The 20,725-nt window shown below is 43.4% G+C and overlaps 7 protein-coding genes across 7 annotated transcripts; 5 read left to right on the forward strand and 2 right to left on the reverse strand.

The window, feature by feature from the left end:
* Nucleotides 1-862: 862 nt before the first annotated feature.
* Nucleotides 863-2,188, forward strand: PCOAH_00014060 (RAP protein; the record flags this gene model as incomplete). The annotated part of the gene is made up of 1 exon (XM_020058215.1): nucleotides 863-2,188. The coding sequence occupies one exon, from the start codon at nucleotides 863-865 to the stop codon at nucleotides 2,186-2,188; it is 1,326 nt and encodes a 441-aa protein (XP_019913814.1).
* Nucleotides 2,189-3,117: 929 nt separating this feature from the next.
* Nucleotides 3,118-6,145, forward strand: PCOAH_00014070 (Uncharacterized protein; the record flags this gene model as incomplete). The annotated part of the gene is made up of 3 exons (XM_020058216.1): nucleotides 3,118-3,183; nucleotides 3,410-3,658; nucleotides 3,989-6,145. The coding sequence occupies 3 exons, from the start codon at nucleotides 3,118-3,120 to the stop codon at nucleotides 6,143-6,145; spliced, it is 2,472 nt and encodes an 823-aa protein (XP_019913782.1).
* Nucleotides 6,146-7,011: 866 nt separating this feature from the next.
* On the reverse strand, nucleotides 7,012-8,103 carry PCOAH_00014080 (Adenosine deaminase; the record flags this gene model as incomplete). The annotated part of the gene is made up of 1 exon (XM_020058217.1): nucleotides 7,012-8,103. One exon carries the CDS (start codon nucleotides 8,101-8,103, stop codon nucleotides 7,012-7,014), a length of 1,092 nt encoding a protein of 363 aa, XP_019913766.1.
* Nucleotides 8,104-9,627: 1,524 nt separating this feature from the next.
* Nucleotides 9,628-9,897, forward strand: PCOAH_00014090 (hypothetical protein; the record flags this gene model as incomplete). The annotated part of the gene is made up of 1 exon (XM_020058218.1): nucleotides 9,628-9,897. One exon carries the CDS (start codon nucleotides 9,628-9,630, stop codon nucleotides 9,895-9,897), a length of 270 nt encoding a protein of 89 aa, XP_019913733.1.
* Nucleotides 9,898-12,087: 2,190 nt separating this feature from the next.
* Nucleotides 12,088-13,770, forward strand: PCOAH_00014100 (Uncharacterized protein; the record flags this gene model as incomplete). Its single annotated transcript, XM_020058219.1, has 1 exon — nucleotides 12,088-13,770. One exon carries the CDS (start codon nucleotides 12,088-12,090, stop codon nucleotides 13,768-13,770), a length of 1,683 nt encoding a protein of 560 aa, XP_019913822.1.
* Nucleotides 13,771-14,499: 729 nt separating this feature from the next.
* Nucleotides 14,500-16,692, forward strand: PCOAH_00014110 (Uncharacterized protein; the record flags this gene model as incomplete). The annotated part of the gene is made up of 2 exons (XM_020058220.1): nucleotides 14,500-14,516; nucleotides 14,748-16,692. 2 exons carry the CDS (start codon nucleotides 14,500-14,502, stop codon nucleotides 16,690-16,692), a joined length of 1,962 nt encoding a protein of 653 aa, XP_019913854.1.
* Nucleotides 16,693-17,610: 918 nt separating this feature from the next.
* On the reverse strand, nucleotides 17,611-19,197 carry PCOAH_00014120 (Uncharacterized protein; the record flags this gene model as incomplete). The annotated part of the gene is made up of 1 exon (XM_020058221.1): nucleotides 17,611-19,197. The coding sequence occupies one exon, from the start codon at nucleotides 19,195-19,197 to the stop codon at nucleotides 17,611-17,613; it is 1,587 nt and encodes a 528-aa protein (XP_019913888.1).
* Between the last annotated feature and the right edge of the window lie 1,528 nt (nucleotides 19,198-20,725).

Here is a 20,725-nt window from a genome sequence, read left to right on the forward strand (position 1 = left end):
ATATCGCTGGAACTCAGGGCCATTTTGTCACATTCGCGAAGTGGTCTTCTTTCTCCACTTTGCACGCACATTTCTGGGGAGAGGCCTCCGTTAGGGTGTTTTAAAGAAGCGGCTCATAGGGTGGCTGCACACAATGGTCGCTTAAAGTGGGCGCACAAAATGACCGCATAATAGGGGAACCTACATATAGGCCGAAAAATTACGTGCGCATTTGTATGTCCCCATTTGGGGAATTTTTTTTTTTTTTTTTAGCTAGCCAATATGTTCAGGTAAAAAACAAAACACATGATCAAAAAAAAAAAAAAAAAAATATTCACGTATGCATAGCTAAGTTAACCAGTGAGGAATATTTTCCCAACCCGGTAAGAACTGAGGAGGCGGTCAAACTTTTCGACGGTGTTATACACAAGTGAACCGAACTGCTGATGGGGGAGATGCCAAAAAAGGGTTCCTCTTCAACATTTTAAATGGCTCACTCGTTGTAGCAGGGCCGCACAGTAGGCAGGTTCACGCTGGTATGCCCATGCTGCTAATAATACACAGGAACCACGCGTCATGTCGCACTACCCCCAACACGCCCATGTGAAGGGCTAAGGAATTGGTCCCATGAGGGGTGGTTCCATTACATATGATACACCTGATGAACGGGGGGGGCCCTCTCTGTACCATCGCTGCGTGAAAGGTGTGTTCTTACATTATCCGTTCTGCGTAATTGTGGGATAGGTACACACCAGCTGGTACAGGGAAACTTCACTGCGATTGCACAGGTTGTTGTAAGTGTTGGGAAAGGGAGAAAAACGCCCAGCGGATGCTTCGTCAGTGCAGTTGTTGTGGTTTCCCCGCCCTGTAGAAGAACGGCAAGATGGGTTTGCTCCGCCCCAGGGAAAGAGTAATCGTGAACGCCATCCGGCGGGAGAGCCGGATAAAGTACAAGGCAAAACGCATGCACAAACGCTTTCGATCATGGGCGCAACAAAGAGTGAGGGAGTATTGGATGCCCATGAATGTATGTCTAACAAGTCAAGCCAACTTGATGGACGGGCAGTACATTTCCGCGTGTGTGCAAAAAGCAGCAACGTTAAGAAAGCATGACTACGAATTGTGGAAAGGATACACAGAGAGAATCTTAACAATACGTGACACATTAACGCCACAGCAAATTGGCTACATATTCTATGGAATGGGAAAAAGTCGATTTTTAAACCCCTCTTTTTATGAACAAATGTTAACATGTGTGCAAAAAAAATTAAGCGCTTTTTACAGCCATCCGTTAATGTGCATTGCATGGTCATTAAACAGACTTCTAATCAGAGAAGAAGAATTTTTCAACCATTTTTGTAAAACAGTTGTGGACAAATTTGAAGACATACGTGTAAAAGATTTAATTAAAATAAACAACGCAATTGCAAAGTTAGGAATTGAAAATAAAAATTATAAAAAATTTATAAACAGCCATATGGTTAAAAAACTGGAAACAATTTTTGCTCAAGATTTTCGGAACGTAATAAATGACGTTACTTTAGTTAACCTTTACGACGATGAAGTTAAAAAATATATTTTAATCCGTTTTAGCAATATGTTTATATGTGCTAGACCGCAACATTACAAAAGTGCCTACAAGTCGGCTGTAGCCGTGAGGGTATTATTCCCCCACGTGTGGAGTGCTCTTTCCAATAAGGTAAAAAGCTTTTATGTCCGACTTAGTATGAGAAGGATTCCAGAAAGTACGAGAAAGCCATCCGAATTTCAATGGGAAGTTTCTAACTGTCTAGCCAAATTAGGGGTGAGCCATAGGAACACCTTTCTTTGGGGATGCTACTATATAGACATTGGGGAGATGAATGAAAAACGAAATTGCTGGTTCGTTGATGGACCTTCTTGCTTTTATACCTGTACAAATCAGTACATCGAAAGTGTAAAATTGCAACATAGTATTCTTTACGACTTGGGGTGGAACATTAGGAGAATTGTCTGGCTGGATTGGTTACAGCTTGGCGATAATTGGGAGGAGAAAGTGCAGTATGTAAAGGCCCAGAGGGAGAAGGACCCCCTCGGGAAAACCCTAACCCGCATGCAACCTATCTCGGCAGATGAAATTAAAAATAAGCTGAACCAACTGAAGGGGTATAAAATTCGGAAGGAACAGCAGAAGGTGGACAGTCAGGAAAGGATACACCTCACGCTGTGAGGTAGCGATAATTGCACGTCGGTTGCAAGAGGAGAATCGCGTCAGCGGCCAGCATCCCCCACCGTTGTGTTTTTTTTTTTTAATGACGAGCGAATTTCGTGAGGTTACTTCGCCCACGTGGGAATGCCATCGAGGTAGATCTCCCTTTTAGCGCTGGTTAACCTACCGGCCCTTAATTAACGCCGCGCGCGGAGGGGCCCTAATTTTTTTGTAATTTAAAATTTATTGCGATTAAAAGCGACGACTCGAGCAGGCGTTATCGCGAAGGAAGCAATTTTTTGCAAAAAAGGAAAAAAAAAAAAAAGAGTTCACATAACTGGACAAAAGAGACAACAATAAATTTGCTTACTTTGCATAACCCGTTGGGAAATTGCTTCTTTTTTTTTTCCGTACATTTAAGACACATTTGGGGATCAAAAATTTTATGTGCGTCTGGAAGTTAAACGCGCGAGGATTGTTCTACATGCAAATTTCTCAGGGGAGAAAAAAATGCTCTGGCTGCGGTGGACATCGACGGCACGCAGCACAAATGCAGTTGCAAGCCCTGCATTGGACGGAAACAATGAAATGGCACCCTCGCACATATCGCGTAAAAAACATAAACAGGCTGACATGTTATACACATAAACGTTCATACGAATGGTTCCATTTTGCGCGACGGTTATGTTGTCATAGGACCCAGTTGTTACACACGTTGAGCGCATGCCGCAGAGGTACTACACCCACATCAATGGGCATGGAACACTGCAAATGGTTTTTCTTTCCCCATGTGAATGACAAAAAAAGACGGGAAAAAAAAAAAAAAGAAAACATGACTGTCACGTGAGTGCCCCTTCGCTGTCACATGACTGCTGTGTGAATTCTGCGTGACTTCCGCGTGAATGAGCGCAATTAAGGGCTTCCCTCCTTAGGCTTGAAACAGAACAAGGATGAAGACACACCGTCTGCTCGAATATGTTGCGGTTTTGTATTTCGTACTGACGTGTCTTAGCCGAGTAAGGCGCATGATTCAGAAGTGGGCTGGAGTGGAAGTGCCCCCGGAGTGTAAACCGTTTCAGGGTTGCAGCCTTTCCCACTCTCTCCCGCGTTACATTCGTTACATAGTCCCCCTCCCTTGGAGGCACACCCATTCGCCGCCCAGAAGGACCGCTCTAATTTGTATACATATAAATATATACATACGTATTTTATTTTATTTTATTTTATTTATTTTTCCCCCAGACCCACGTGCGGGCCGCCGAGAACAACCGAGCAGGCCTGGCCGGCCTGAATGACAACGTCCTGGTAGCCTTCCTCCTGCTTGTGCAACTGGAAGTCCCTAATTTCCTAGAACCTCTTTCGAAAAAGGAAAAATATGAAAAAGTGATTGATGGAGCTATATATCGTTTCACAAAAGAGGTGGCCACAGAAGAACAGAAGGAGGAACAGAGGGGGTACACCCTCCAGGATGTCCGTCATGTGATCGTGGGGGTAAGTCTTACGAAGAGCATCTACTTTGCTTCATCGACTCTCTCCGCATGATTAAAGGAGCGAAGCGCAGATAATCGAATCAATGAGGAGATAAACAAAGCGCGGCGCTTTTTCATAAATCTTCAATAAGAAATGTGCCACCTTTGGGGGGACATAACTCCACCACATATGTTGCTTCCAAACGGGGAAGAAACCCTTTAGCGGCATCCGCTTACCTATTTGATGAGACCTTTCTTTTTTCGTGCCCCAGTTGGATCGGCATGTGTGTATCTTGTCCAACTGGGGAAGTGTGTTCATCTCACCTTCATGTGATTTCCCCCTCCCCCTCAGCTGCAGAGCCTCCTGAATGACATAAAAGGCGGAAACGAAAGGTACTTCACCTGGATGGAATTAATCACCAATGAATGTTGGAGACAGGAAGATGGTTGCAGAGCACTGACCACGAGGAGCTGTGCCCTGTCTGTGTTGAATGCCCTCCCAAAAAAGACTCTCCCCGTAACATGCGGCAGTTGTATTATGTACGCCTTAAACTACGCACTGCACTCGAAGCATTTATTTATAAACATGCTACAAATACAAAACTGCAATGAAGACAATAACCTCAAATTGATAAACCTGACAAAGGATGTCAGTTTCGTGAGAGAACATCGAATATACATGAACAGCCTGGAATCCATTTCTGTTGCGAAGAATGTCCGAAGCCAAGTCATTATTTTACGCATAGAAAATGCCACAAAATTGGTAGACATTTTAAGGACACATGGACACGAAAAATTCACACAAGTGATGAGTGACGCCTTGCTCGAGGTGGTAAAAAAAAGCATAGAAACGTACAAGAGGTATTTAGAACATAATAGCTCTTTTAGGAAAAATGAAAAAAATGAAAAAAATTTTGATTTGGCAAATTTGATCTCCCTTACGATCAATGGTTACTTGTATATGGATCACACAAGTGGAGAAATTTCTCGTGTGAGAGATTTTGGTCTGTTTTTTACCGAAGATTTTTTGGAACAATGCGTTTGGATGTTAACGGGGAGGAACTTGTTTCTGCAGGTGGAGATGGGGACCCCAGGAGGGGCAGACGTCTCGACGGGAGAGGCTTCCCAAAGTGGTGATCCCTTCCCCATGGGAAATCTGCTCACCCTGGTAGAATTCGAGCTTGTCCTGAATTCGTATTTGCACTTCGGGGAGAACTACTTCTCCAAGGCAGTGATGCTGATGAAAAAGGTCTTTTACGCGGAGGGAAAAAACGCAAAAGGGGTGTTCAGCTACGGGGCGGATAAGACGGACAAGGCGGACAAGGAAGACAAGGAAAACAGGGAGGAAGGACGCCCGGTGAACAACTTCCTTGCCATTAGGAAGAGCGGCAAATTGCGCAGAGCCACGCAGGGAGGTCACTTGAGAGGTTCCCCCCAGGAAGGTCATTCGAGAATTGTTGCATGGGAGAATCACCTCAGTGCCACCCCCCCGAATGAGCACAGAAAACAAATCGAAGAATTCAAAAGGACACTACTGGAACTGATGGACGACCAAACCATCTTCTTCATCATCCTGGTGAAAAGTCTACCCGAAAATAAATACACGCTGATGAAGAGCGCCATCGTTGACCTGCTAACCAAGCCAGTCTACTCAAATTCGCTAAAAGGATTTTCCTATAACGATGGCAAAAAGGTTAACAAGGAACTAATTGAAATCCTGGGGGAGTCCTATAACGACCCAATAAATAACCTTAAAAGGAGGACAATGCATTTTGGATCCAGAATTAACAAAAGGGAAATCCAAGCCTTCGAAAAATTATTACAACAGGGATATAAACTAACCCAAATAGCTTTTCACAATTATAGCTCCTTGCCACTAAATAGTAGAAAGAATATCTACTCAGCCGTTAAAATGTTCTCCCTCTTTAAGCATAGGGTGCATTACCTTACCGGGTGGGATGCACACATTTTATTTTCCAAGAGGATATATCCTGAAGATATGGTGGAGAAAAAGTACAACGTGTACTCCTATGCACAAAGTGGGGGCAACCATTGGTTCATTATATGCTGCACGGTCATCCCTCTATTGGTGATTATTTTATTATTCCTTTTGTACAAGTACTTGCTTCACGATAAGCTCAAGTTTTTCTTCCTCTTCAGAAATAGGAAGTACAAAAAACGCAGTCACGGCTCGTCGGGCAGAGCGCTTAAATACTATAGGCACCTCTCTGGGGGCGTGAACTTGTCCAGCACGCGTCGACAGAGGGCAGACAGGGCGGAGCTCCAGCACTTGCTGCGCAGGAGGAAGCGTAGAACGGAGATGAAGGCAAAGGTAAGAGGGAAAAATGGGGCAAAAAATAGCAAGAAGAATGATTCAAGTAGTAGTGCAAAAGTGGACAAGACCGGCAGGCCGCACAGGCTGTCCGGCGCAGGAGCAACGAAGAAGCGGGAAACGAAGAGCAGTGACTTGTTCATGGAGGAAATCCAGCCCAACTATGATTTCGAATAGGCCGTGCAAAGCCTAGCGGGGAAGGTACCCAATCTGTTATATAGTTTCACACAACTAGCTAAAATGGGCAAAAGTGTTCCATTTTAACCTGACCATTCAATATTTTTGAAAAAAAAAAAAAAAAAAAAAAAAGGCATCCAGCTAGCCATTTTAACCAATTTGCTTAAAAATTACCTGACTTGTGCATGCTGCACGGACGCAACGTTGCACAAGAAAAAAGAAAACCCCCAATGCTGCAATGATTGTGGGCTTTTTCGCAAAACAACTGGGCGCGTACCATTCCTTGCACAGAAAAGGCAACTGTGGGTGGTACGTACCTCATACCGTAGAGGCAGACAGAAAATAACCTTCTCGCCTTTATGATTGATATATATATTTTTTTTTTGTTTGTCTGTTGGGAAGCTGCTCCCAAGACGAAACTTGCTCAATGCAATTAACACGCTTAACATGCGTAATTCGCTTAATTCGTTTAACACGCTTGGACGCACCCGTGCTGCTGTCTTTCTGTCCATTTGTCGTAAATACAGAAAGTAAGAACAGCATAGTTAGTTTCCGTTTTGAAACGGATTAAAAATGTTCTCTTTTAAAAAGGACACACACGGCACACATAAGGCACACACATGGCACACAGAGAGAGGGAAACGCACAGTTGCCCCCTCTTTTGAACACTTCGTGCGGTGGAAATATGCGAACGTTATTGTGTGAAAAAAAAGAGAGGTGACGAGTTGAATGATTTAAAGAGGGTACCACAAATGCGTGGGGTAAAAGCAGAGCTTTCTTCACTTGGGTGGAGGTATGTCCAAGCGGGCATTTCAATTCCTCTGCTCCCTCAAAGGTACATGCCCCCACACACACAGTGGAAACACTTAAAAGTAGAGTTTCTTTATTTTGTCCTTTATGTTTGAACCTATGAAGGACTTCTCCAAAGCCCACTCATTCATCTTCATAAAATCTTCGAGGGTAAAATTCAAGTGGGTGTACAACTGCTCATAATCGTCATTGATGTTGGTAAGGAACATTCCTGGATCGTCCGAACTTACGGAGACCTTCACTCCAGCATCGTACAATTTTCTAATAGGGTGGGTATCCATAGATTTGGCATTTTTGAGCAGCACATTTGAAATAGGGCAAACTTCAAGTAAAATGTTTTTCTCCTTAACCATATCGATAAGTTCTTGTGATTCAGATACCCTAATACCGTGTCCAATTCTTTCCACTTTAAGTACTTGTATAGCTGAGTATAGCGTGTTCAAATTTGGGAGGGTATGATCTTCCCCTGCGTGAACAGTAAGATGCATGCCACCATCCCTCACATAATCGAAAATTTCTTTATACGGTTTTAAATCGACTTCATGTCCTCCATGATCAAACCCTACAAAATCTGCCTTATGCTTTAAACAAAAATCAGCAGATTTTTTAATGTCTGCTGCTTTGTGACCTGTGTCTCCAATGCACAACAGAGTAACGTCAATTTTATGGTCTAACAATTCTACGACTTCCTTTATCCCCTTCACAATAGCCTGGTGAATGAGTTCAATGTCCAGGTTATGTTTAAACGCAACAAAGGTAGGAGAGTATCGGAACTCCATGAGGACAACTCCTTCTTTGTATTTGTTAAACACAGCATGTTTAGCTAAATCTTCCACCATCTCATAGTCCTGAAATATATCTGCCACTCTTATTGCCTTCTCGACAAACTCTCCTAAAGACTTTCCTCCTTTGGCAAACAAGTAATAATCCAACACCTCCTCATCAGATAAATTGGGTTGTAAATTATACTTGCGAACACAGCTTAGGAAGAAATCTGCGGAGAAGCAAAGGTCCAGATGGCAATGTAATTCACACTTTGGTATCCTCTTCCATATTTTGTACCTTTCCTTTTTGCTCATCTGACTTAGGTCTATGTCCTTAAGCTCATTTTTCTTGAGGAAGTCTATGGGTTCTTGCAGGATGTTCATTTTGGCGTTGTGCAGAGGGGGAACACTTTATCGTATCTTTCCTCAGAGTTACTTTTTATCGGTTTGGGTTTATAATGCTGGCAGGTCTACGCGCTGCTTTTTTTGCAGTTTTTCTAGTAGATTTTTTGCAGTTTTTCAAGTAGATTTTTTGCAGTTTTTCTAGTAGATTTTTTGCAGTTTTTCAAGTAGATTTTTTGCAGTTTTTCAAGTAGATTTTTTGCAGTTTTTCTAGTAGATTTTTTGCAGTTTTTCTAGTAGATTTTTTGCAGTTTTTCAGTAGATTTTTTGCAGTTTTTCTAGTAGATTTTTTGCAGTTTTTCTAGTAGATTTTTTGCAGTTTCTTTGCAGTTCTTTTTTGCAGTTTTTTTGCAGTTCTTTTTTGTAGATTTGTTTGCAGATTTTTTTCAGATTTTTTTTTTTTGCAGTGTAGCTAGCCGTATGCATGAAAATGCGGTGTGCGATATGGAGTCAAGGAGGCGGATGAGCGCACCCCCTCAAAGGAAAGAGCGTAGGAGATAAAAGTAGTGCTACATGAGCCATTTCGTCAAGGTCGTGGCACCGATGAAGTGATTAGGTGGCGATACGGTAGCGCAGTATAGCGCGGCAGCGCAAAAATGGGACAACCGTCAGGGCCGCCATTGGGGGGGCTCCCCCGCCGCAGGGGGTTAGCTCCATTCTTCTTTGTTTTTCTTCACATTCTGTTGAACAACGAATAAATGCAAAAACAGTGGGTTAAAATAGAGTACCTCCTCCTCAACATCGAATACACAATTTTTTTTTTTTTCTTACTAGCCGTGGGAGTATACAGGAGGAAGATTCTTCACCCCATATCGCGGTGAAGAACCACCCACAGGAATACGCTTTTTTTTTTTTTTTTTTTCATTTTTTGGCTTGTGCATTTGGGGGATTGGCTCCGACGTGGAATTCAAGGGGGTTGTTTTTTTGTGTTGCCTTTTTCTTTTTTTCTATGGCATAATTTTTCTCCATCAAAAGTATTAAAGTAGTCCCAGCGTGACTTGAAAATTCGCAAAGTTCTTTTTATTTCTCCATTTAGTGGCGATATAGGCATTTTTATTTTTTCCGTGTTCGGCCAATTTTGCACGTAACATGTAGACCTGTGTGCGTGGGGGGATTTTTCCCCCCAACGGTGGACACGTCTGCTGGTCTTCTCGCCCATTACGCCTACCAAGAGGACGCCGAGGATAGGCCAAATGGTGTAGCGGCATCGCGGTACTGCTGGGATGGTTTTTTTTTTTTTTTTTTTTTTTTTTTTTTTTTTTCGCGGGATTTCCCCGTAGACAAAAATTAATTGCCGCAGTTTTTGTGCCTTCGTGTATGTAGAGGCCTCTCGCGGAAGAAGATTCTTCCATTCCCATGGATTATTCCTCTCCAAACGAGAAGCGGCTAAATGCAGCAGGCAAAAAGGTGGACGAGTTGGTCAGTTAACCCAAGCAGCATGTAAGGATACCCCCACACACACATTATCAGTGGTGCTGCGCAGTGTTATCTGCCCTACTTCTGAAAATGAAGCAAAAGCAGGGGACAAATAACCAAACGGATGAGACGACCAATTCGGAAGCGAACGCGCAAGTAGTGGCACACGGGATTAGTCCCCCTGACTGTAGTGTCGACTTGGCCAGTGCGACCGTGCAGTATAGCGTGTACAGCTCATGCCTCCTGCTGCTGTCCAGCCTTCAGCTGTATTACATGTGTGAGGAGAAGGGTGTCCTCAAAAAAAAAAAAAAAAAAAACAGCACATTCAAAAGGGGTATACCCAGGGAAAGAAAAGGATAATTATCATGGTGACGATGCTCAGGAGCAGCTTGGTGGAAGGGTCACTGTGAATTGCCACTTCATGCGTGACTACGAAATGTACCATGCAGAGCAGAAAAGGCCTCAACTGAACGACCAAGCGGCTTGTCCCATACCGCTTTATAAAAAAAGGTGACACTGCTGATTGGGATTGGCCTTAAAAGAGTTAAAAAAAAATGTAGAAACCCCTTTTACTTTTTGAATAAATCACCACGCAGAGGTACACACCTATACGTTCATTTATGCACCGCGCAGCTCGTGTAGGATATTTTGCCTGTCTTTGTGAAAAGCTGAACATTTGTGTATTTGCCTTAGGGGGGTTACCCAATTTGGGCGCAGTTTTGCTTCCCACTTAGGTGACACCCATCATATTGACGTGGACTATTTTGGGGATTTACTCACCCGATGAGCATTTCCCGCACTTCTTCGATAGAACTGTTAGGACGCACACCGAAGCAGCATTAGGAGTTTTTTTTAAAAAAAAGCGCTCTCATCAGGGGAAGCCTACAATTCAGTTAAACACGTTAGTACACACTTCGGATGGAAGGACACGTTTCAGTGAGGGCGACGTTTGGAAGGTCCACAACCTATGCTACACCTATAATGCTACATTAATTTCCTCACACAGGGGGATTAAGCGACGCGGGTGAAAAATTAATGAAAAGCCCCTCCCCGCTAGATCTACTAGATGGCGCTGCGAAACGGTACAAACTGGAAGGAAAGAGAAACAACCTGCAAGGGTAAACCAGCGGAGTGCAAACGGCACGCAAAATAAGCACGCACGAAAGAATTACCAACGCGCAACACAGTCGGCTAAAAAGGTGAAATCCCTTTTTTGCTGCTTCGCTTCGCCCCCTTCCAGCCTCGAATCTCAAGTTACACGAGCTTCCCGATAATTTACGCCTGGCCAACTCCCCCACCTCCCGCTATGCACTAAAAACGCAGATGCACCCGTAACTCCAGGCACGTCACTTAAAAAAAATGCTACGTACATGTGTGCAAGATGCTGCATACCTTTTTTTTTTTTTTTTTTGGCGCTAAGAAAAAAGGCTCCAGGGAATGTGTTAAAACAACTAAGCGGGTATTTCCTTTTTCTGTAGCGGCAAAATCGCTAGCTAGCCCCTTGGGTAGCCAATTTTCCATCCATCCATCCGTTCTTTTTTTTTTTTTTTTTTTTTTTTTTTTTTTTTTTGAACGTTCATGTGAAGAATATCGGCGCGTTTTATGTACACCTTTTGAAAATTTCATTTTGTATGTGAAAAACAGGGGAGCAGGGAAAGTCGCAGAAGTGTCCTGCCCACCTTATCCTTAATTGCTTACGCATGACAATTGCATTGCGTGCCGGGAACACGCCCAGAAGAAGCAGTAAAAAAAAGGAGTGAAAGCTTGTTTTAACGTCTCTCCGGCGACCGCCTCCCTTGTATGCATGTACCTCTGTGTGGGAAAGGGCATGCTAAGAGTGTGAGGCTCGACTGATTCTTTGATACTCCATTTTGTGATTTTCAAGTGAAGCGTAAAGATGTATTTGTCCTGCTAAGGGGCACTGAGCGAAGCATATTTCGCACTGCACAGCGGCGCAACGTTTGTGGGCATACATCCACTTCAGGCTAGCCGCATAGGCGTAAGCACAATCCCACCCACCCAGTTGCGAATCTTCGATAATGTTCCCCCTGTGGTCACCCCGCAAGACGCACTCACATTAAGTTTTTCCCACCGAGTGTATAATTTGTTTTTCACCCCATTTTAAATTCATCGAAATGTATCCCCAGGGAATGTGATGTCGTCTGCCGTTGCACATTTTTGTCCGTGCCGAGGTTGAAACGTTTTGGCGTCCCGTCCTCTATTCGTGGTGCTCACCCCGAGTGCATTTTTTTTTTAGTGTTCCATTGTGGGGCCAACAGGCACGTTGTTAGGTCGGCGCACCTGCCCACCGCCGCGCCAGGACGTGACGATGATTCGATAACTCCTTTCTGCGAATCACATTACCTTCCTTTCTAATTAGCCATTTTGCTGAGCTTGCTCGGTTTACCCGTTCATGCGGCGTACACAAAATCGTGCGCGCTTTGCTCAAGGTGGATCACTCACCAGTTGGGGAGTAGTAGTAACATAGTGAAGACGCGAACTGTAGGTCTTCCCAAGGTGTAGCACCTTCCCCTTTCCGCGTAACTGCCCATGGAGACCCCGGAGACAGAGACAGAGGCGGAGTTCAAGCTCATATCGGTTAACAGACACGCGTGTGAGGATATTCTGAGCTCCGTGAAGAGGAGGGGCCGCTGTGTGGTCGTGCCCGTGCATGGCCGCCCGGCGGACGAGGGGCAAGGACAGAAGACAGGACAGTCACAGAAAACAGCACAATCACATCAAACGGGACAGTCACAGCAGACGGGATATTCGCACCAAGCAGGGCAGTTTCGCCAAACAGCAGCGCGATGGCCGCCGCCCCCCCAGCAAATAAACAAAAAGGCCGTATCCTTCGAATGCAAATTACTATCGAAGAGTAGCATAGGGGAGGATGGCACCCCAGTAGGAGGCGCAACATATACAGTAAGAATCCCAACTTTCGAAAAAAAAAAAAGTGACAATTTATTTTTTAGAAAAAAAAAATCATGCATATATGATGAGAACAAGTATAACAAATTTATGGAGGCATTCAAACAACAGGAGTTGAAAAAAATAAAAAAATTCCACCACGTGTATAATTGGAAGGTGGCACTAGTTATACTGCTCATATTGGCAATCTCCTTCACCCTGATTGGCGCCTTCATATATTACGAGTCAAGTCACGTCATCGAGGTGAACATAGATTACGCATCGGGAGATAAAATCAAGACGTTTTCCGTTACACACCAAATGAAGCAACCCGTCTACGTCTACTACAAGATAAGCAATTTCTACAGTAACTTTAAAACCTTCCTTTCGGATGAATCCCAAGCGTTGGTAAATGACTTTAAGTGCAAGTATATAAAGACGTTCGAAGACATATACCGGTTTAGATGCGTTAATGGTGTGCAGACCCTTCCTGAAATGAACAACGATTTTGCTGCTACTGGGTGGGGGGGTAAACATGCAGGAAGGTTGAGTAGTAGCGAATCGTGCAATATTAATTCGATCCCTTCAGATCAGAGAAAGAGGAAGATTTTTCCCTGTGGCCTCGTTTCGGCTTCCATTTTTAACGACAAAATTAGACTTTCCCTGAAAAGCAAAATTTTCAACATTGATAAATTTCCCGTTTTAAATTATTATGATTTTTTTTCCTATATTAAGAAGCATAAAAAATATGGCTCCGATTATAAGGTGTGGATTAATACCTTCTCTGCGGATTACAAGAATTGGTTTCACCCCCCTATGACTTCTTCCTTTATTAAAGCTTATGGAGTCATTTATGAAGACCTGGAACCTGGGAAGGATTACAAAATGGAGTTCACACAGAATACTTGGCCTGCAGAACATTGGAAGGCAAAGAAATCATTTCAGTTGGTTTCGTTACGGGCTGTGGGAAATAGCGCTTACGAGTTGGCCTACTCCTTTTTCCTCCTTGCTATAATTTACCTGATCGTTATTATTGCTATGCTCCTTTTGGTCAAATCGGGGTACTACAAATTGGGGAAAACATTCTCCTATTGTAAAATGTCTACTGTTAATAATGCCACTGAGCAGACCTTTTTTCGGAAAAAATCCACCATGAGGAAGGTGGAAGCAGCAGCGGGGGCTACTACGGAAGAATCGACACGCTCATCGAAGGGGGGTCCCTCCCCGGGGGAACCCGATGGACAACGCAGCAAGGAGAGTTCCAACGAGCGCGTCTCCAGGGTCGTTGGCGCCACTCCACGGATGTGTCTTTGCCCCCTGCACTAGGTGGACCGTCTCACCACCGCATCATCACGTCGTTACGTCGTTACGTCACCATGTTGCAATTTTAACATCCCCCCATTTACACGCCTTTTAACGTATCGCACGAAAGCGCCTCTCCGTCCCCATTTTTTCTTCCTCTTATTATTATTACTATTACTATTGCGATTGTTTTATTTTATTTATTATTTTTTTTTTTTTCCACGCGATTTTCCCAATTTTGCCCCCATTTGAAACTCCTCCCTTGTGTGCGAGTACCTGTGAATGTGCGGTCTCCACTCGTGCCGTCCATTTTGAAGTGGAAAATTATGCCAAGTGTAGAAGCGGCGTTGATTATGTTGCAGCGACATCCCATGTGATAGCTTCGGCGATGGCGTTCCGAAATACACCTCCCCAGGGAAAGGGGCTCATCACGGCGAAGGTGTATTTCCCCACCGGGCTGCTGAGCAAAAGTGAGGAAGCGTAACCTACCCCGACGTGTACGCTGAGAGAGATCCTCCAATCGGGGTGCATAATTGTAAGCATGCCGGGTCGTTACTTTTCTGTCGAGTCAACTTATGCGAATGGTGTAGCGGAGCGGGTCCCTTTTTTTTTTTTTTTTTCTTTTTTTTTTCCCTCAAATTTTAAACAAATCAACTGAATAGGGGAATAACCCTTACAAAGCAGGTACTATGGGGGAATCGAGCAAAAAGTGGAGCGGCATAGAGGTCGCACACCACAGGAGGCAATGAAAAAATGAAGCCCATCGAACGGTTATATGTTTGACTGAATTATGTCATACGTGTAGGAATTGGAATGCACATGCCTCTTTTTTTTTTTGTATTTTTTTGGCACTCCCGTTGGGCCCTTTTCTACACCGACGTGAGGACGCCTATTTCCCCTCCGAAGTGACCATACTCCTTTTAGAAGGCACTCCACTGTGACGAGAAAAGGCAAACGTGAGAGGATGGCCGTAGAAAACGCACCCCCCTTTGTTATAGCAGCCTCTTCACCGCGCCAACCATGTCATGCTGTGGAATTAGGCGTGGGCAAGAATACCTGCTGTCACTGAACAGACGGGTAGGCAGAAACAATGGGATGAGTAGAATGGCCAGATTATTACTGTCCTCCCTGGGGGGAAAACCTCCAGCAGGAGGGGGTACAACACGGACGGAGGAACCTGCACCAAAGTTAGGAAATGTGCACAACGCAAGTAGAGATTCCGCAAAACAACACCCGCGGGTAGACCCCCCCGTCAGTTTGCCATCCAACCAAACGGATGACGACGCAGTGACGAAGGAAATATACGACAAAATATTACAGGAACATAAGCTTCTCCGTGGGAGGCGAACTAGCAATAACAATAGGAAAAAAAAAAACTGTGAAATAGTACCAAGTGGAAGAAGTAGTACTTCAGTTGATGTGCACACAAGCCGTATTAGCGAAATGACCAAAGAGAAAGTTCTGTCGTTGGTAAGAAGTCAGTCTGGGGGGAAGATCCAGATGGACGCCAAGAAGGGAGAAGTAGAAAAAGGCAAAGACGTCCCAGCAGGGAAGAAACCAGACGGACTAACAATACCCCGCAAAGATAACCACTTGACTGTTGCGCAAAAAAAAGCAGACACCTCCGTCGAATGCACAGAGGAAAAAAACATACACAACATGCTACACCTTAGCAAACGCAACAACATAAGTATTACTGAGAAGAAAAAAAATGATCATTTTTTTAAAATTTTTTTTTCCTCCAAAAAGGTGAAAATAATAAAGTCACAAAACCACCCCATTTTTATCCACCTGTACAAGCTAGCCACGGATGCAAAATATCGAGAGAAGCAAGAAAAAATATTATTGTCTTGCAAGAAAATGATCCTGGAGAGAGAACAGAATCACATTGCACGGATTTACACAAACAGTATTGACAATTTAAGGGACTTTCGGTGCTTTGATAATTTTATACTTTTGTCCAACAGGCTGCTTAAACGGGTAGCCTTTCTTTATTCCTTTAAAAATGGCGTCTTGGCTGAAGTTGCACACACGTTCCAGTACGACGATGTAGGTCTCCCCCGTCTGGCCCTGTGCTTCTGCGATGTGAACTGCGGGGGGGGAGGCACTGAAAAGGGTGAAGAAGCGCATCACTCATATGGGGGGGATCATGCCAACATGGAGACGAACCTTTTTAACAGAACAACCCCCGTAGGGGTATCCACTGAACGTTTATGCAACGGAGACATTGGGACGCTCATCCGGAGTTGCTTCCTCCTTAAATGGCAGTGTGTTTTTAACGTGCAAGGACTGGGCCATATGAACAAGGGGAAGACGAAAGAAAGCAAAGTCCCATCAAGGGGAAATACGGATTGGCAAAAAGTAACGAATACACGTGGTACTACCCGGAAGAAGCCACACATAAACGATATTTACAACATCGACTTTTTCCACCCTCTGACGTTGCGCGCCTCGGCGGGTCACCTGCTGGACATCCCCTACAAGAAAATATCCTTCACCGAGCTGCACAAATACGCCCGCGAGAATAAAATACTCCTCCTTAAGTACAGAATCGGGGGGAGTGAACAAAGAAATGGTGACCCAAAGGAGGATAACATTTGCTATAACGCAGATGACTTGTATATCCACTACAACGGCAACCCTTCCGAGCAGGTGAAGCCCTTCTTAAATTTGCTGGCCAAAGCTAAGGGAGTGTTTCTCCTCCTGGATAACTGCAACAATATTGAGAGGGAGTATCCCGTGATGCACCGCAATTACGTGGACATTGGGTTAAATATTCCCCACTCCAGTGACGATAGAACCTTCGATCGGGTCTACTATGTGAACCTGCTAAACAATAAGGACAAACCCCTAGACGTCGTTGCGGCGTACTCCATTCTGATGTATATCCTCAAGACAAACTTCTTTCGACACGTCCCTCAGTCGTGTTACGTATGCGCGGAGTGATCGAAATGGGTACAACGTGGAGCCATGTTTTTCATATTGGGGTGTTCGATTGGGCGTGCCGGCAAGGACACACCTGTTACTCTTGCACAGATTTTTTTTTTGCGTGATTTTTTTTATACTTGTTAATAATTCGATAAGCTTGTCAACTAGGTGACACAAAAAAAGTTGATCACACGGGTGGCTAGGGGAAGGGGGAGTAGGAGTAGGGAGGGGGACATGCACCACTCGTAGCAAAACGGGAAGCATGTGCATGCGGGGTGATGACAAAAAAGAGAGATGTGAAAAAAACGGGCAAATGGATAATACGTTACGAAAAAGGGAACACAAAAATGGGGTACACAAAAATGGGGTACATAAAAAAGGAAAACACAAACAACGGGGAGCACGAAAAATACTTTACCTCGGACAGACGATTTCTCGCGCAGGATCAAACTGACAAATGACAGCTGGCATGTGGCCAATAACAAATGGTAGGCAACAAATGGTAAGCAACAAATGTGTGCACAAATGTGTGCACAAATGTGGGCACAGATGTAAGCACAAGTGTGGGTTCAAGTGTGGGCACAGGTGTAGGCACAGATGTAGGCACAGATGTGGGTATCAAATGGTGTGTAACATATTGTTAATAGCAAATGGCATATATCAAATGGCAAGTGAGAGCCCGCGCTCCCAACAGGAAAGGGGGGGGGCGTACTAAACTAAACAGGAATGACATAAAAACACAGAACAGGAAACATACTAGGGGGAAGATACTCGAAAATGGAGGGGGGTAACCACCAAAAGGGGGGTAATCACCCTTCAAAAGAACAATCCACCGGGAATACCACAGACGACGCACCGCCCAAACTCCACCGCGTCCAGCAGAGTGCATAATGGTATAGTAAATGACAACCTCTTCGCTAGTCGGTTTTATTCTCACTAGATAAACGCGGAAATGTCCAAGAAATGCATGTTCGAGGAGCGGTCATCGCTGGCAGTTAGAATGGAGAGAATATTCTTCTGGTCATACAGATGCAGGGACAAGTGCACATTGAAAATGGTATCCGTGTGGCTGTAAAACTGGTGAATGCACTGTCTAGATCGAATGTCGTAAATGTATATGTTCCCATTAAGACTTGAAAAAAGGAGGAGGTTCGTGTTAATCCACTTTAGGAAGTTGATCCCTTTTTCCATTTGGTTGTTTGTATCCACTTTATTAAAATCGTAGTTTACAAGAAACTTGTTAATATACTTTTTGCTATGGTAGTCGTATACAATGATGCTATTGTCCAGGGAGGAGGAGGCGAAGATGTTGTTCCGCTTGTTGTTGAAAAGACAGTAATCCACCAGGTCGCTGTGCAGATTCTGATACGTACTGATGACGCTGTTGTTGTTCACGCTGCAAAGCTGAATAATGTTTCTATGGGTTGCTACGTAGATCTCGTTTGCCAAATTGTTATCGATGCAGAGGACGTCGTTACTGTTGTCCAGCTCTTCGCTCATGATCTGCTGTTGCTGCTGATTATGTTGATTATGTTGATTAAACCTGGAATCGTGCTTCTTACCATCGTTGCGCCTCTTCAAATTGTAGACGTTATAATCGTACACGTGCGTCTCTCCAGTGTGAAACCCAGCAATCAGGTAAAAGCTACTTTCATAATTGCAAATGTTGATAAAGGTAGGGATGTCCACCGTGTAGGTAATGCTAATGGGCGCGTTCTGTCGAATATTCCAAATATATATGTTTGGTGAGTCCAGGTAAATGCTTAAAAGGATCTCCTCATTAAACGGACAAAACATAAAGTACTCAATATCCTTCTTATCGTTCGTATCATTTATCGTTAGGATGTTCACGAAATTCATATCCTCAGTGATCCAGTCCTTCTCTTCCTTCTTAAAATGACTCAAGTCTACATTCCAGTTGTAAATGTGAAGTAACGAATTGCTGTTGTTAATATTTTTCTTAAAATTGGTAATATTGTAATTTAAAATTTCTGATCTGTTCATATTATTATTGTTATAAATGTAAATGTCCCCATTGTATATACACAGGGCGATATACATGTAACTCTTCGAGAATTTTATATTCGTTACGGTGTCCGTGTACTTGTGGTGCTTCAGATGCTGTAGGCTGATTTTCGTGCTAACGCTGCTAAGGCGGCTGGCGCCGGTAACCCCCTCGTGGGCGAAATTCCTCAGATCGTCATCGAAGTTGTTATACAAGTAGCAGTTGTTGTTGATGCTTCCAAAGTAGATCCACTTCTTAAAGGAGTTCACACAGTAGATACTCTTATTTGCGTAAAACCTCTTATAGTAGGAAATATTCTGCTCCTTGAATTTTATTAACTCCAAATCTGCGGAGGCATTCGTTTTATCGCTGCTGTTGTAGCTTGAGTTTTCTTCCTCCTCATCCGCTTCTTCATCGTCTTCTCCCACCACATCGACTGCACTAATGTCGATGAGGTCAACTTCTTCATTCCTCAAATCCTCATATGCCAGGTCCTCCTCGATCGCTTCGTTCATCATTAAGGGTTTTTTCCCAATTGATCCTTTTAGTATTTTTTTTTTTTTTTTTTTTTTTTGCACACTTGCGCGTCTATTTTGTTAATGAGCTTATTGAGGAGTTACTTTCCGTTGCAACGAAAGATGGCTCGTTCATAATAGGGAGGGGGGGGAGAAAAGGAAGGACCCCAGGATGGATCTATCCAACTGGAGTTGTCCCCCACAAAAAAAGGTATTTCAAATGGTAAAACGATAAACAGTGAATGATATTAAAATAATATTAACATAATAATATTAGCATAATAATATTAACATAATAATATTAGCAAAATAATATTAGCATAATAATATTAGAATAATAGCGTAGCAAATAATACGGCCACAACTCAGCAACAATGCAGTGGTAATAGAATTATTCAAAATTGGTAACGAGTATTTACTTCTCAGGTCGACCTCCTCTCCCAAGGATGCCTAGACGCTCGTTCGGGCCGTTCGAAGTGCGCCTTATGCAGATTCTGACGGGAGGAGCAGAGCGAGGCCCTCGATGTGTGCTCGTATGCTTAGCAATATTAAAAAAGAAATAAAAGAAAAAACCTTTTTGTGCCGTTCTGGGGAAGAATTACCCAGGGCCTTTCTCACCCAGTCGAAAATTTCTTCAACAAATTTGCGACATAACGGGCTGTACACGCTTCGTCAACAACGCTTGAATGACACGTAAAAAGGAAGCCTTCCGCAGAGAATCACATTCTCTGGGTGAGGCGTATTTCGGTGTATAAAAATGCTCATCGCACAAATGTATAGCACACAAATGCACAATCTATGCGTAGGGAACCACGCGGCACTATATACCACTCTCTATAGCGCAATCCCACATGTATAAGTCGAGTCGTAAATTCTGTATGCTCACCAGTAGGCCTTTCGCAATCGCATACGTGTGTCATCCCTGTTGCGATACAACCGTATTTCGCAGAAAAAACGAATGTAAACTACAGGGTACCCACTCACTGGAAAAAAAGGAAACGAAAAATGGCTCCTCCCCGGATTGCCGTATATTCGCACGAATGGCAACAAGTGGGGAAAAGAAAAAAAAAAATGAAAAATGAAAAGTGAAAAATGAAAAAATGGGAAAATGGGAAAATAAAAAAATGGAAATATGGAAATATGGAAATATAAAAAAATGGAAACATGGAAAAATGGAAAAATGGAAAAATGGGAAATTTAAAAAATGGCAAAAGAATACATAACAGGTGGCAAAAAAAAAAATAAAATGGCCAGGCCAAAAGAGAGGTGACACCCAAAGGGGACCAAAAAAAAGATAAGTCACTAACAAGTGGCTAAAAGAGAAGTAGCTAAAAAAGTGGCCCAAAAAAAGAGCTAAAAAAAAACGACTGATCCACTTTAAAAAAAAAAAAAAAAAAAAAAAAACTTTTATTAGCTGCCATATAATAATAAAACATTATACTGGGGTGGTGGAAAAAAAAAAAAAAAAAAAAAAAAAAAGCTAACCCTATCCCGGTGTACATTTTGCAGTTTACATTTTAAATACAAAAAT

Source organism: Plasmodium coatneyi, chromosome 6, assembly GCF_001680005.1.
Source record: "Plasmodium coatneyi strain Hackeri chromosome 6, complete sequence".
Taxonomy (NCBI): domain Eukaryota; phylum Apicomplexa; class Aconoidasida; order Haemosporida; family Plasmodiidae; genus Plasmodium; species Plasmodium coatneyi.